Source organism: Ovis aries, chromosome 15 (genome assembly GCF_016772045.2).
Source record: "Ovis aries strain OAR_USU_Benz2616 breed Rambouillet chromosome 15, ARS-UI_Ramb_v3.0, whole genome shotgun sequence".
Lineage (NCBI taxonomy): Eukaryota > Metazoa > Chordata > Mammalia > Artiodactyla > Bovidae > Ovis > Ovis aries.
In genome coordinates, this window is record NC_056068.1 from 72839181 (window position 1) to 72856549 (window position 17369).

The 17369-nt window shown below is 40.3% G+C and overlaps 1 protein-coding gene across 1 annotated transcript in view; it reads left to right on the plus strand.

Annotated features, from left to right (window-relative positions):
- The window catches only part of HSD17B12 (hydroxysteroid 17-beta dehydrogenase 12), a 169039-nt gene that overhangs the window by 137314 nt on the left and 14356 nt on the right, over positions 1 to 17369 (plus strand). Inside the window, exons 7-9 of the mRNA XM_004016421.6 lie at positions 5484 to 5518; positions 13308 to 13389; positions 14986 to 15051. Of these exons, the coding sequence (XP_004016470.1) occupies positions 5484 to 5518; positions 13308 to 13389; positions 14986 to 15051 (183 nt within the window). The remainder of the gene's footprint in view (positions 1 to 5483; positions 5519 to 13307; positions 13390 to 14985; positions 15052 to 17369) is intronic.

Sequence of the window (17369 nt, forward strand, 5' to 3'; positions counted from 1 at the left end):
ACTGTGAGATGGAGTTCAGATAGTGAGATTTCACAGAAACACTTGGTATACGGTATAAATAACCAGCCATCAAGATACCAATTGATGCATATAAAGTAAAATGAGACTACTAATAGCTTAATTTAAATATCCTATGTAAGACGTGACGTTAAAGAGAATTTAATTTGATGTTAACGTAGTGAAGCCTCTCTGCTTACACAGAGAATATTAAGAATTATGTGTATGCACATACCCCAACAAAGAATGCTTGAAATTGAATTTATTATGACGTATATTCTGAGTAGAAAGAAAGATAATTTAAGTATAGACGAAGGCATTAATCAGCCTTATAAAAGCCTGTGGATTTCAGGTTAACTCTTCCTAGGCTTTTCAGTGTTGTTATGTATGACAGATCCAAGAAGATACTGTATTTTATGCAAGGAGAAATAATTTAGAAACAGAATTTAAGAGGAGAAGCCAATGACCAATACAAAAGAATTTAACCTTTTCATGCATGAATTTCCATCTTTGATGATGAATCATTTGTTCAAATGAGGATTGCAACAAGTATTTCTGGCCCTTTAATAGCCAGGCATTGAAAACACTGCTTCTTCCCTTGTGTTATTAAAACTTCTTGAGTTTTAATTCACTTGGATAAAGACTATGGAGAAGGAAGTAGCTTCCCATTCCAGTATTCTTGCCTGGTAAATCCTAGGGAGACAGGAGCCTGATGGGCTGCAGTCCACAGTACCAGACACAACTTAGTGACTGAATAACAAGGACAGAAAGACTTATTTCAGCAGCAGAGATACTTGAATTGAAATGATACAGGGAAGATTCGCATGGCCCCTGTGCAAGGCGTGCTCCGATTCATGGGGTCGCAAAGAGTCGGGTACGACTGAGCGACTGAGCTGAACTGAACTGTGCAAGGATGACACACAGATGGGAAAGCATTCTGTATTTTTTATGTTAACTAAACTTTATTGTGGTAATCATCTTAAAATATATATACATATATCCTTATGATGTGTACCTTAAGTTCAGTTCAGTCGCTCAGTTTTGTCCGACTCTGCGAGACTGCAGCACACCAGGCTTCTCGGAGCTTGCTCAAATTCATGTCCATCGTGTCGGTAATGCTATCCAACCATCTCATCCTCTGTCGTCCCCTTGTCCTCCCACCTTCAGTCTTTCCCAGCATCAGGGTCTTTTTCAAGGAGTCAGTTCTTCACATCAGGTGGCCAAAGTATTGGAGTTTCAGCTTTAGCATCAGTCCATCCAGTGAGTATTCAGGACTGATTTCCTTTAGGATTGACTGGTTTGATCTCCATGCTGTCCAAGGGACTTGCAAGAGTCTTCTCCAGCACCACAGTTTAAAAGCATCAATTCTTTGGTGCTCAGCTTTCTTTATGGTCCAACTCTCACATCCATACATGACTACTGGAAAAACCATAGCTTTGACTAGACGGACTTTTGTTGGCAAAGTAATGTCTCTGCTTTTTAATATGCTGTCTGGGTTTGTCATAGCTTTTCTTCCAAGGAGCAAGTGTCTTTTAATTTCATGGCTACAGTCACCATCTGCAGTGATTTTGGAGCTCAAGAAAATAAAGTCTGACACTGTTTCCACTGTTTCCCCATCTATTTGTCATTAAGTAGTGGGACCGGAGGCCATGATCTTCTTTTTTTGAATGTTGAGTTTTAAGCCACTTTTTTCCCTCTCCTCCTTCACTTTCATGATGTAAAAAAGTTATGTAGATTATATTTCAAGTGAAACTGGGAGAAAAAGTGAATATATTTTTAAGCTATCCGCACATTAACAACCATCAGGACTGACTTAATGTTTAGCATGCTGTTGATATAATTTTGTAAATAAGATAATATCTTACAAGGTTTTATTTTGTCTCTGATCATTTCCTAGGTAATTTTTACCATGCAGAAAGGAGACATTTCATAGATGACATGCACACAGTATAAGGAAAAAAATAGCTCCCGAAGTGTACATTTTTATTTCCTTAATAGCCCAGCTTAAAGTGCTGTTTCTTATTGGACTGTATTTAAGTGTGTACATTTATGTCTTGGGGAAAGAAAAAAAAAAACTCTGAATTTAACTTTAAAACTCTGCACAACCAGTTATTAACTAGTCAAGTGGTACTGAGATCCCTGGTCAGACTAAAGGACTGCATCAGCAGAACTTATAGACTTTCCTGGTAGTTCTCCAGATTGATCACTGCCTGCGAATCCCATCCCTCCTCCTCTCCTTTTGTGCAGGAAAGGTAGGTGGTCAGTGGCTCCCCCTGTCCACTCCACTTGGCTGCTTCACACGTAACAAGTTTCACTCCTCACCCCAAATGCACATGTGCATGTACACACCCGGACCCCTGGGTGAGAACATTTTTTATTATCAGTCTTCTTCTTCCTCATCTTGTTTCTGGGGATCTCAGGACATTGGGGGAACTGTTTAACAACTTCTCCTCACAAAATGCTGGAGACCTCCTTATAATACATGAGCCTAAGCATTATGGTCCCCTGATGAAACGTATTAGATAAAGTATGTGTTCAGATACTGCTAAAAATGCATATAGCCTCTCCCTACGAAGAAGAATCCCCTGCAGCCGTTAGCATGCCCGATGTCTGTCTGTACTAGCATGGGAAGCTGTCTGTGACGTGGTATGATAGGCAGATTGCAGGGCGTATATAATGGCATACACATTATTTTTACTTCTTTCTATTCTTGACCCATTCAACAAAAAGCTTTTTTAGTGCACAAATTCTATAGCATACATTGTAAGTTTTACATTCTATGCCCTTGATTAGATTTTTTCCTACCTAGTGAACTCTTACTTATTCTTTCAGAATGTAACTGAACCTTAATCTGTGAAGCTCTGCCTGTTTCCCCAGACATAACTAGTCCCTCTCCTAAGTGGTGATGCCCTCTGTCCTTAACCCTACTGTCTCATAACACTGTCTGGTAAGGATTTATTTATATAAATACCTGTTTTCTTACTCCATCATGAGTTCCCATCACCCAGCCTCAATCCAAGAAACTAACATGCCCTCTACTGAGTGGAAGAATTTCTATTTTATTACTTCGTTTTGCTCCAGGCCATGAGCTGATATGCATAGAGCGTTTTGAGAGCTCTTTTATTTCTTGTGTTTGACAAAGTAACACCAAATGTATTTTGTGATTCCACTTCTTTAACTCTTATCCATATGGTTATTAAGATTTGCTTTAAAAAACAGCTTTATTGAGGGATAATTTATACACTTTACGATTCATTCATTTTACGTGTATAGTTGAATGGTTTTTAGTGAATTTACAGTCTTACAGTCATCACGAAACTCTAATTTTAGAACAGTTCTTTTACCCTAAGAAGCTCCCAGTTGAGGTACTTGACAATATTGCTGGAACTGTCCAGAAACTTCTCAACTGTCAAGCACAGTAAGCTTAAGGGGGGCTTGGATACTTAGTGGTGCTGTGTCCTGAAAGAAGAGTACACACTGGCAACAAGGGGCACAATTTCCTTTTAGGACCTACTCTGGGCTAGCTGTCTGTGCTAGGATCATTATATATACCACCTTTCATGAGATTGCAGTCCCTTGGACCGCACAGAGATCCAACCAGTCTACCCTAAAGGAAGTCAGTCCTGAATATTCATTGGAAGGACTGATGCTGAAGCTGAAACTCTAATGCTTTGGCCACCTGAGGCGAAGAACTGACTCATTGGAAAAGACCCTGATGCTGGGGAAGATTGAAGGCAGGAGGAGAAGAGGATGACAGAAGATGAAATGGTTGGATGGCATCACTGACTCGATGGACATGAGTTTGAGCAAGCTCCAGGAGTTGGTGATGGACAGGGAAGCCTGATGTGCTGCAGTCCATGGGGTGGCAAAGAGTCGGACACGACTGAGCGGCTGAACTGAACGATATGAGATTACAGCATTACAGAAGGAGGAAGATTGGAGATGCTTCTGGCCAAACTCTTTTTACAGTGTCTCCTTTTTTTTACCTGGAAGATTTGGCCATATCAGATACTTCTGGTGAAACCATCCCCCTAGGCTTTGAAGACACCACTTTGCCTGTTTAGAAGTTGGCAGTGTGTTCTCCTATTATGACACGGTGTCGGTTCAAATTCACATCCTTCCTGGAAAAGTGTATGTGGCAGCTTCAAAACTGACCTCTGAATTGAGAGTTCTGCAGAGCAGGTTCTATGTTGGTGAAGTCTGGATGCGTTTTCTTTCTTTGAAGTGTTTCTAGGAAAAGAATGCTCTCTTTGTCAGAATGCTATTTTAATTAAGACATAATGTTATTCAAGATAGAAAGTTTGAGATTCCTGTGCCTGGCATGCATACAGACTTCTCTGTAACAAAATAGCATTTGTTTCTTCCCGAACTGATGGTATGCAGGAATCCAGAGTTCATGTTCCAACTTAGGTGCTTAACTGTGATGTGGCCTTGACTAAACCAGTGGATGTCTTAACTTTTCTGAGTTAATAATATCTTAAAACAGAGTTTAGAAGTATTAATAGTTTCTCTCGTCCTAGTATATATATTTAGGCAACAGTCATGAAGTCCTTTAAACGTGAGGTGTCCATGGAATTCCTTGATAGTCCAGTGATTAGGACTCTCTGCTTCCACGGCAGAGGGCCAAGGTTCAAGCCCTGGTCAGGGAACTAAGATCCTGCATATTGCTTGGCTTGGCCAATAAAAAATAAAAATGCTGGTGCCCCTTTTTTCATTGTTGGTTACTTAAGATGACAGATAATATCAACTTTCTTTAAGGATGCATTTTACTCACAATTAGCTTGAGCAGGAGAAGAAATACATGTGAAGATAGACTTCATATTTGCCTACATGTCACTTTATGGCATTCTCGTAAAGGTTTTTTGATAGGAAAAAAGTTATTTGATCTGTTAAGATTAGAAAGCTTAAGTAAGTTTGGTAGGCAGGATATTTCTTATAATGTATGTCGTGTACTGAGAATGTATTTTGGGAGACATGGATTTCACCAGAAGTCCTTACTTATTTGAAGGTCTCCATGCCAGTATTACATTTCAGGCAAGACTAATTTTAGCCAGGTTCACTGAAAGTGTTTCCAGTGTTATCTCCAGTAATTGCCACGGGTTCCTTTTTACGCACTCTTGCAAACGTTCAGTCGGGGCTGCTGTCGCCTGCTGTGATGGCCCGTACTTGTGTGGAGTGTGTTTCCCCCAGGGTCGCTCTTGCCTTCTGCGTGGCCCATACTCTATCTGTGGAGTGTGTTTCTCTGTAAATAAATCCATCTCTTATCTATCAAAAAAAAAAAAATTCAGGTTTTTCCATAAGAAGGTATGGCAAAACCCAGTTGAAATTTTGGCCAACCCAATATATGAAGTCTATAAAATAAACTGCTGTCTGCAGAAGTGGCGAGCAGCTCGGCGATTCCCCCTCATTTGTGTGGGCAAGTTCTCTTCACTCTCGGTGGCCTGCATCCTCAGTCACCATGGATGTTTTGTTTTTCTCTTTCACAGATGACACGGCTGGTCCTGCCTGGCATGGTAGAAAGGTGAGTCATAAGCTCACACACAAATACTCAAGCTCATGATTATTTATAGGGAGAATCCTTTCTTTGAAAATTTCATTAAAGTGACTAATGAACCTCTCCTCCATGTCTTGGTGACAGAGTAATGTGCCAGGCGAGTCACACGGTAGGGCATGAGTCATCCGGTGGTGGAGGCCTTTTCCCCTCGATTCCCTTTTTATTTCCCTCACCAGGGTGGTGGTGGTTCCTTTACATCAGGATTAAAAAGCCTGCCTGAGTCACCATCACTAACTCAATTGCCTGCTCTTCTGAGGGGGTGGGTAGAGTTCCTGGGATATTCCCGGGAATGCCTTCTTAAAGAGGTATGCTGTCAGAGCCCAGCTCAGTGGAGTTTTGTGAAGCGAGACCCCCCATCCTCTGGTTTTTCTGTTATGGGAGAAAGGATGTATGAGGAACTTAGGCATATTATAAAGTGATCTTAAGGGGTCAGCCTCCCCTACCCCTGCCCTTGGAGAAAAAAGCTTATGTCCTCTAGCTTCAGCTGTATTTGTATTGGGTTCCACTAGGATTTGCTAAATGTCTTCATTTCTCTTGAGAAATGTGTTGCTAAGTCCTTACGTTAGGAATAGCAGGAAGTATAAGACGGGAATTAAATTCTTTTCCTCCCGTGGAGAAGTCTGAGTGTTGGCTAAGCTTTCAAAGCAAACCTGTTGCAAAGGGATGGGCTTGCTTGGTCATTTGCTAAATTTAGGGTTTCACAGTCATCCTTGCTGTGCAAAATGGCTTTGAGTTTGGGAGAGATCCACAGGAATCACAGCTTTGCAAAGAGCCAGGGACCCTACTTCCGTGAAGGAGTCTCCACGACCAGCTCAGGCAAGGATTTACAGCTTATGTTTATCGATTACGTATTCTTTGCCAGGTGTTGGGCTGACAACCCGATAAGTGTTTGCTTATATAACTTGATAGCCTCCCACCATTGTACAGATGAAGAAACTGAAGTTCGGAATCCATTTTGGTTGGTAGCTACTTTTTCAGTAAGGCTCTTTGTTTATAATTGCATTTTATGTGTGATTTTTAATGTCTCAGTTGCTTTATTTTAGTAAAATTTCCCTTTAAAACCTCTTAACTACTTACTGATGGTTGAGCATGCCCCTGATGGTGATGATATGAAAGTGAAGACGGTCAAACAAGACCGGAAACCTGAAAGATTATAGAGAATTAGGGCAGACAGAGTAGAACTCAAGACAGATGAAATTTGGGATCAGCTTAATTCCAGTTTGGATATCTACAAGTGACACAGTATAAATTCAGGGTAGTATTCTACTCATTAAAAAAAGAAATACTTACATCCCACATAGGAATTTTTAAGTTTGTTGTTAAAAACCATATCCAAAGAGATACTGGTTATGACTAATCAGACTTGAAGAATCATGGAATTTCATACTTTAATTGAAACCAATCCCCTCTCATTTGACATAAAAAGTGAGATCCAAAGAACTTGAGTGCCATGAGGCTACATAATTAGTTAATACATGATACAAAGTGCTCACATGGTCTCTGTAGACCTAGGAGCCACCTTCACAGTTGTAGCTGAAGCCTTAGATAAAGAACGAAAAGGAAAGGATCCATCCACTTCACTGAGTGAAGTTTATCCTATGGAAGATGAATTAGATCCTTGTTTTTAGGAAATCAAGTTGATTTCCTAGAAAGCTGTCACGGGCTGAAGGACTAGTCAGAAATGTAAGGGGGATTTATGAATTGGTACTTTTGGGATAGGAGAAGGAACAGGTCTGTCTGTTTGAATTTAAGGAGTTACTTGTTGTATTAGTCAAGGCAGGCTAACTGCTACAACAGACCACCCCAGAATCTCAATGACTTAAAATTCTAAAGGTTGATCCTCCCCTCACATCACAGTCCAGTGTGGCTCAGTGATCAGGACTCTGCTCTACACAGTCAATCCAGGGATCTCAGGCTCCTTCCATCTGGAGTTGAGGGGGCCCTACTCTTCCCTTGGTTTTCCCTGGTGGCTCAGAAGGTAAAGAATCTGCCTGCAATGTGAGAGACCAATGTTTGATCCCTGGGTGGGGAAGATCCCCTGGAGGAGGGCATGGCAGTCCTCTCCAGTGTTCTTGCCCAGCGAATCCCATGGACAGAGGAGCCTGGCGGGCTATAGTCCATGGGGTCTCATAGAGTTGGACACAACTGAGCGACTAAGCACAGCACGGTACTCTTTCCATAGGCCTTGCAGTTCTCTGCAGAAATACTTGCACCCAGCCAGCAAATGAGGGAAGAGAGAGGAAGGATGATTTTACAGAGCGTCTTATGGGTCACGCCTGCAAGTGGTGTCCCTGTCTTCTACGCTCGTTCCATGGTCTAGAACTCAGTCACAGGCTATAGCTAACTGCAGGGGAGACCAGAAGCGCTGTCAGCTGTGTGCCCAAGCAGGAAGAAAGACTCAAAGTTCACGGATCAGCTCAAAGCCTTCTTGCTTATAAGTGATTTGATCATAGCCTGCCCGTGTGAGCCACCCCCAAATGATCTATTTCCTATGGTTGGTTGCCGTAGGTTTCGTATCTCCATTGAGGAAAAGCAGAGTTCTTCGTTGTGGTGGTTTTTTTTTTTTTTTTTTCTTTCACTGATTCTGCTTCTGATGTGTGTGGCTTCCCACACGCTCTAGAACTATAGCCTAGGGCCAACTGACTATCACTAAACAAGTCTCTATAATCAAACTAAGGTATTATTATTACCATAGATGTAGAAAGTACAAAATTATGTTATGGAGGAAACTTGCTCTTTCCACTTCCCTGGAATCATAAACATTGTGTACAGCTGGAGCCAGGAGGTGGTTGCCATAACAACCATGGAAAAGCTAAAAATAGCCCCTTTCATACTGTATTACTTAAGGTGAAATTATGACATGTTATGGTGTTTTCGGGCAGGCAGTTCTCTTTCATGTGGGAAATGTTTGCAAACTTTCTTCAACAAAGCAATATTTGTATAATGTATTTGGATTGCTGGTTCTAATTATATACCTGACCCCTGTGATCCAGAATTCTTTTCTGACATAGAACTCTGCTTTGATATGTTTCTCAGTCTTTTTGAGAACCTGTTAGAGAACTGTCTGTACCAAAATTCAGTGTTATGTTTCAGCTTAAAAAAAAAAAAGTTATGACCCTCCAAGAGCAGACTTAAGTGCTCCCTGATAAGTGAAAATATGAAGAACTGGGATGTAGTCTTTTTTGCACAACCCTCCTTTTTCTGCCATCACTCTCTGCATCCTGTAAGCTGTCCACAGGCCCAACCCTGTGTTCCAGTGCTTCACAGCAATATTTAAGCCTCCTTCTCACCTGCAGCGTGGAGCAATGATGAGAATCCCCAGGAAGATGGAAATCAGAGACTTATTTCATGGGAGACCTGCCACTTCCTCCATGACAATACTGTTTAAGAGCTGTGTACAAGGATACTACAGCTATCTGATAGAATAGTGGGGCATGTGTAGAAGAAAAGAGGCTTGGTAACTCTTTCATCCAAGTGATCATTAAGAAGAGTCTTCTAATTGGGAATTTCACTGAACTTAGAAAATTCTAGAAAGCATAACGATAGAAGGCAAAAAATGCAAGGAACTGAATTTCATAGGGTTATATGTGTTTAATGTCTGGCTTGTGGGAGGGCTAGTCATTGAAGAGAATATTTTTAGATGAAAAAGTGCTTCCTTATCAGCAGTGGTGGTTTCTGCTTTGTCTTTGCAGTATTTTAATTCTAGTAGATCCTCAATAACTTATGCCACTGAGACACCATCGTGTGGCTGTTAGCAAGTAAGCAGCATGATGAATTAAGAAGGTTGTATCACAGAAAATGTTACTGGACTTGTTTATTTGGATGTTTGTCATAACAGACTGGAAATGCTCAGAAATATGAGCATCGGGAGTCTTCATTATGGAACTTCAGCAAATATTCTTAATGTACCTTCCAATCTTAGAATTGTTCCCCAAGTCCCTGGAAAATGAGAGATTAGCCAGGGTTTGGTTTTATGTTTGTTTCTGTGTGCAATTAAGCGCAGCCCATTTTGTTCTTCTGCTTGATATAACAGAGCTGTCGTGAGTCTGGCTGTGCCATGGAAACTAGTTTGACGTCACTAATTCTGCGTAGATAGGGGATTAGCATTAGATAGAGTAGTTGATTTTAGAGGCTGGTCCTTTGTGTCTCACGGTCCCAAATGTTCATCCCCATCTCTGTGTAAAGAATAGATACTGTATACAGTACAGAGAGTAAGACAACTCTGCAAAGGTGTTATTTGTGATCCAGACAAAACTAAGTTGAATATCATTATCCTTGGAAAGAAAGAGAGCCTTGTGTGTGGGAGGGTTTTTGCAAGACAAACAAATAACGTGCACTGCGCTGCTTTGCAGCACAGTGTTTTTGTGGAATGGGTGGTTTTTTTCCTCTGCTGTCATTTTGGTCCAGTGATAAATGCTGTCTGTTTCATGTTTACTTAAATCTAGTGCATTCTCTCTTTATACTTATTGATGCATTTTAGAGTGCAAATATTGTGTTTTGAATAAAGTATCTTTCAATTCCGACTTTTCACTTAAGTCAAACTAACTCTACCCCCTGGAAATTTTTAAATTAAGGTAGAATATTTGAGAAACAAAAATCTCACTTGCCTCAAGGAGTAAACAGTTCAAAGCACATGCTTGCATAATTGTGGCAGACCATATTTGACTATTGGTCTGTGTTAATTTTGCAAGCAAGAACAAGGTTTTTATTATCTTGCAATGAACTTTCCTGTATTGAAATCATTGCTTTGGTGAGTGGCATTTTAGGAATCCATTTTGATGAGGTCAAGATTTCCTTTAAAAAAAATTTTTTTTTAATATTTATGTATTTATTTGGTTGCATTGGGTCTTAGTTGCAGCACACAGGATTTCAGTCTTCATGGCAGCATGTAGGATCTAGTTCCCTGGGCAGGAATTGAACCCCAGGCTCTCTGCGTTAAGAGTTCAGAGTCTTAGCCACTGGACCACGGGCAAGTCCCTAAAAATGTTTTTAATAACTTTTGAACTTTAACTTTTGGAAGACTTTTAAATTATATTTCACTTGTGAGAAAGGAAAGAAACAGAATGTAAGATTTTTGTTCAAGGGCACATGCCGCCTTTTTAGCCAAATTGAGTATTATCTAGCCCAGAATCCCACTGATTAAACCAGCAGTGATCAGCTACAGTGGAAAACATCATCTTCTACAACTGCTTCAGAATGGGTTTTCTTCACTTGCTGTGATGAGTGAGGATATAGCAGTTCCTGGTTATATGAGAAAATGTTAAAACACCACCTAAACTTAGATGGATGCTTGGGGCTCAGGACAGGGTGCAAAGATTTGGGCTTATTCTCAGAAAGCAGATTGTATTGCAGGAGATAGCTTCTACTTGATTGGGATCTGCTTTTAACTCAAAGGAAACATATTCCAATAAATTATAAATATATTTAACTCTCTTTATATATAGATTTATTGAGATAGATACATTTCACATGTCCTAAAATCCACTCATTTAAAGTGTACAATTTGGTGGTTTCTAGTATATTTACAGAGTGTATCATCACCATAGTCTAATTTCAGAACATTTTTAACACTCTAAAAAGATAAAGATATTTTAAACATCATAAATTAATACTGTATTAAAAGTCTAAGTAACAGAGGTGGTTTTTAACCCCTTTTAATCAAAGGAATTTCTCACAAATATAGATAAAATGAAATTACTAGATAAGTAATTGCTAATTCACCTGTTTTTATCTTAGAATAATTGAGTTCTAAGTCCTGATAGACATTCTTACTCTTAAAATTTAAAAAGAAAAGCCTTTTCTGTCTGTGTGAGAGACACAGGCAGAAACTACAAGAATGATATAATTAATACATTGACCAAATATTTCGAACTTTCTGCAGAAAATTTGAGTTTGATTTCTATGTGCAACTTGTTAATTGAGTCACCACTTAGGAAAGTGTATATTACTAATAAAGACTTCAGTTCAAAAAAACAGAAGCCAAAAAACAACTCATTTTCAGTGACTCATTAAGTGGAGGGTCCAGACTTCCATTTGATGGTTGAAGTGGCATCTCGCCTAGAGGCTGGCAGATGGAGTGAATGACCTTTGGGGATTATTTCTTCTCAGATTTATGTCTAAAATAACTTAGAAGCCATTTGATCTTGTTTCTTTTATTATTTGTATAAGAAGGGCCTATATAGTCCTTTTAAAAAATACAAAAAAATAAATAAATAAAAGGCCTTGGGAAGTAAATTCAGGCCAAGAATAATGAGAAAGTAAGAGTTTCCCTGATAGCTCAATGGGTAAAGAATCCTTCTACAATGCAGGAGACCCCGGTTCTATTCCTAGGTAGGGAAGATCCCCTGGAGAAGGGATAGGCTACCCACTCCAGTATTCTTGGGCTTCCCTTGTGGCTCAGCTGGTAAAGAATCCACCCGCAATGAGGGAGACCTTGGTTCGATCCCTGAGCTGGGAAGATCCCCTGGAAAAGGGAAAGGCTACCCACTCCAGTATTCCGGCCTGGAGAATTCCATGGATGGTATAGTCCACGGGGTCGCAAAGAGTTGGACACGACTGAGCAGCCTTCACTTTCAAGTTGAAAGAAAGGCTTCCCAGGTATCACAGTGCTAAAGAATCCATCTGCGAACTCAAGAGATGCAAGAGACCGGGGTTTGATCCCTGGGTAGGGAAGATCCCCTGTGAAGGAAATGGCAGCCCACTCCAGTATTCTTGCCTGGAGAATCCCGTGGACAGAGGAGCCTGGCAGGTTACAGTCCGTGGGGTCACACAGAGTCGGACACAGCTGAGCGACTGGGCAGGAAAGTTGAAGGACAGGAACCTGGTCTAGAGGGCAGGGGACAGGCAGAGTCAGGTTGACATAAGGGGACCAGCTCCCCGGGGAGAATGGATTTGAGGACCCAAAGTTGGTTGTTAGTTCTGTCTAAAATTCCTAAAACCCCAGTTCCACACTTTACCCAAGCCATATACAACTGCTAACAACCTGTGTTTTTGCAGCATTGCTTTTCTCAAACTAATTTTTACTTATTTGTAGAATGAGTCATTCCTGGTAACTTTCCGACTTTGAAATCTCACATTAGTTTCTGAAAGTTACAGTAGAAATTGAGCTTTGCCTTTTGGCAAAAGAATATGATTTGGTGAACTATGGAGTAGCTGACTTTAGAGTCAGCTCTTCATTTAGCACCTGAATGCCTACCACCTGGAAAGGTAAGAAAGCGGGGCATAGCCATTCATTCATGTGAGTACCTGTTAGATGCTCACCACAGGCAGAGTATTGTCAGGAAAAGTGTAAGTTAAGAGCTATGATGTCCAGAAGCTGATGGGTTTTATGAGGGATTAAAATGTAGATAATCATAGAGTGATTAAGTGCTGCAGCACGATAGTATGTGATAATGTACCAAATTAAGAGCATACCAGGAGTATGAGAGTGTTTTTAAGAGTGATAATTCTTGGTGCTATGGCCAGAGAAGATTCAGAGAATAGAAATCAACTTGAGAAGACTGAAGATCTAATCTGGTCATGCCCCAGATTACCAAGACTGAGAAGTGAGCTAATTGCAAAGCAGAGCTATTTTTAGTTGATTGAGTTATGCCTCATTCACTGACCAAGCATAGCACATGCAGATGAAAGGCAAGGAGAGAGCTGGATTAGAGAAACAGCCAGGTTATTCTGTTTTAAATAATTTTATATATCTCAATCTGTAACTTACAATTGTATATTTGGTTTCACTCTGTTTACGTGCATCTTCTTTTTTTAGATCTAAAGGGGTAATTCTGAACATCTCCTCGGCCAGTGGCATGTACCCAGTCCCGCTGTTGACCATCTACTCTGCAACCAAGGTGAACAATTTTTTAGTAAATGGTGTCAAAAGAAGAATAAAGAATAGTTTTCAGTTTGAAAAATAAGAGATGGACTTTCTTGAAGTTCTGTCTTTAGCCATTTTCAAATGGACTAAGAAGAAAAGGAAAATAGCCAACCCTAGTTTCAGAAGAGCTGGAGCTGGAGATAGACTGATTGGTATCAACTTTACCACCAAGATCTCAGATCCACAGATGATATTTTTTTTTCCTCACAGTTTACTGGTTTTAAAATTGGTATTTGTACTTTCCCATAGAGAGCTGGTCTGGGCCAGTTAGCTCAGCTGATCAGAACGCAGTGTTAATGAGTCTAAGACGGGATTTGGTTCCTGAATGACTCAGCATACAGCTCAAGTGCCACGTCCGCAGAACTGAGTAGCAGGATTGAAGCTAGTCAGCACAAAGGCAAACATAGCAGACACGAGATAGATGGGGAAACTGTGAATGTTTGGCAACATTATTCAAATTCATAGATATTACTGCCACTTCTGGAGTGAGATAATTTCCAGAGCTCTCTGTAAGATTCCATAATTCCATACCACACCACCATTCACCTCTTCACACTGCTACCAGGACAGTGATTTAGAATGCATTTTATACTGCCTGCAGGTCAATAGCATTATTCTCAAAGACATTGTTGAAGCATAGGATACATCTCTGAAGTAAAGGTGACCACTGAGACACTGCTTTTAGGGGAAAATGAGCAAAATAAAATGTACAGTAAGAACTTGCATTGTGCAGGGGGTTAAAAAAGAGCAAAATACCTGCCCTCTTTTCCCTTGCCTTTTGGCCCCTGGAAAAAAACTGAAAAGTAATGCATTTTGAAAAAGCTTGGCCCGGCCCCCCACCCTGGAATCTACCTGCTTTCTATATCTCTGAAACATACAGTAGGCATGTTTAAAATGAACACCATGTTTCTTGAAGTGATTGGTGAACTTCTCCTTGCCTGTTCTGCTCCACAGGCACAAGACTATTAATATTATTAACAGGGACTCTAGTGGAGTCATCACTGATACATTTCAAGCCTGAGGTTGAGTCCACATTTGAAAAAATAGTGTATTTTACAAATAGATTTAGAGTTGTTCTGTTGGAAGATGGGCTGTCACGTTCATCTCTGCACTTCTTGGATCTTGCCATCCCAAAGGACAGAGAGAATGCTTGCTCTTTTCTTCTCTTTACTGACAACAAAATCCCCGTAGAACAGACTTGAACGGAATTCATACTGTGTTTCTGTTCGAATGGCAGGTGGGGAAGAGGGACGTATCCTTTGTTATATAATAAGAGGTTTTTTCTTGGAAAGTAATTTTCTGAAAACAGAAAAGATAAAGAAGAGCCTTTTCCAGTTCAATCAGAATTTGATTTAGATATTACACTTGGTGAAAGAATACTTAATTAGGTGGCAGATAAAACATGAGGTTTTGAGGGTGGTTGTTTTTTTTAAGGTCTTGTCTTCATCTGAAGTGAAAAGAATGATTAGAAACTATAGTGTTAAATGGTTAGTTGATTATTTTTGTTTCCATGGCTACAGATCAGGCCGATTGATGTAATGTGTGTGTTCTCACTCCCGCCCCCTCCCAGGCTTTTGTAGATTTCTTCTCTCAATGCCTCCATGAGGAATATAAGAGCAAGGGCATCTTTGTGCAGGTGAGTAGAGTTCGTTTCAGTTAAGTATCCCTGTTTTTGTGTGGTTTCCACAGCAACTGTTGCTGTCTTGGCAACGAAAGAAAATCACATTCCTAAGTAAGTGAATGTGACGTTAGCACACCGGTAAAGACATGGTTTCTTTTCCTTTATGCCCTTAAATCTAGATTTTAAACAGTTATTCTCTAGAATTTTAAAGCAATGACCCCTAAAGTAGAACTATGCAGCATAAACAGTTGGTGCATAGTAATTGTAAGTGCTTATGATTTTATTTTGAAAGAATTAGACCATCAGCATCTCTTAGCTGACGAGTATGCACGGAGTGCCACTGTTTATTAATGATAGGAGATGAGAGTGCTGAATAAAGCTAACTTTTACTAAAGTGAGGATGACTGCATTTACCAGGTTGATATAGGTATGGTAGTGATTTTTTTACTTTTTTAAAATTGTGGTAAAATATACACCAAAAACACCATTTCTGCCGCTTTTAAGTGTTCAGTTCAGTGCCCTTAAGTACATTCACATTGTCCACAGCCATCACTACCTTCCATCTTCAGGATTTTTTGCAGTTGTCCAAAACTGAAACTTTGTATCCTTTAAACAGTCACCTTCCATTTACCCTCCCCCAGCCTCTGACAACCACCGTTCTACTTCTTGTCTCTGAATTTGACTACACCAGGTACTTGATAGGAGTGGAATCCTACAGTATTTGTCTTTTTGTGACTGGCTTATTTCACTTAACATAATGTCTTCAGGGTTCATCCATGTTACAGCGTATGTCAGAATTTCCTTTTTAAGGCTTAATGTAATTCTGTTACTGGTATATGTCACGTGTGTTTATCCATTCGTCTGTCGATGGGCACTGGGGTGCTTCTACCTCTTGGCTCCTGTGAATAATGCTGCTTTGAACGTGGGTTTACACCCATCTCTTTGAGACCCTGCTTTCAGTTCTTTTGGATATGTACACAGATGGAATTGCTGGATCATATGATAAGTCTTTTTTGGAAGAATCACCTTCCTGTTTTCCACAGTATAATAGCTGCCCTATTTTATATTCCTACCAGCAGTGTATAAGGGTTCCAATTTCTCCACATCCTCACCAATATTTGGTATTTTCTTTTCGTTTGTTTTTAATAATAGCCATTCGTATGAGTGCTTCCCGGGTGGCGCCATGGTAAGGAATCTGCCTGCCAGTGCAGGAGGCACAAGAGACGTGGGCTCGATCCCTGGGTCCGAAGATCCTCTGGTGGAGGAAATGGCAACTCACTCCAGTACTATTGCCTGGAGAATTCCATGGACAGAGGAGCGTGGCGGGCTATAGTCCATGGGGTCACAGATTCAGACACGACTGAGCTACTGATCTGAGCTGATGCTCATGCGTATGGAATGGTATCACATTGTGGTTTTGATTTTGATTTGCATTTCCTTAAGGATTGATGATGTTGAGTATCTTTTCAAGTGTGTACTGGCCACTTGTCTGTTTTTTCTGGAGAAGTATCTATTCAAGTTCTTCACCATTTCATTAGGTTGTTTGCTTTTTTATCTTTGAATTGTAGGGTGTCTAGATATATTCTGGACATTAACCCTTTATTAGATAGATGGTTTACAAACATTTTCTCCCAGTCTGTGGGTTACCTTTTCACTCTATGGGTGGTCTCCTCTGACGCCCAAAAGGTTTAAAGTTTGATGCAGTCCAGCTTATTTTTCATTGCTGTTACCTGTGCTCTTGGTGTCATAGCCAAGAAACCATTGCCAAATCAAATGTCGTGAGGCTTTCGGCTGGGTTTTTTAAAAAAAATTTATTGAAGTATAGTTGATTTTCCCCTTTATGTTTTCCTCTAAGAGTTTTAAAGTTTTAGCTCTAATATTTAGGCCTTTGATCCATTTTGACTTAATTTTTAGAGAGACCTTTGATTTTATTATGTAGCTAACAGATACAGTGCTGTGAAAATACAATACGAAATGAATCCAGTGAAGGGGCTTTTATGGGGATCAGTCTCAAATCAGCTATCGCTCAACACAAAGAAGTGATGGCTCACGGTATTTCCATGGTTAGGCACATTTTTATCAATGTCTTGGGAGAGATTGCAATCCTTATCTCATTCCTGCTCCTGCCCATGGCCTGCGCCCACCTCTTCACACATCCAGTGTTCATTATGGCTTTCCATTCTGTGAGCCTAGTATTTTCCTTTTTGTGCTCTGAAGCCCCAGACGACCAATCACAATACAAACAGCTAATGTTAGAGGGAATGCTTTTCAGGTACCGTGCTAGGCACTTCATGTGTCTCTGTGTTTCATGGCATCTCCTAATGATCTCAGTG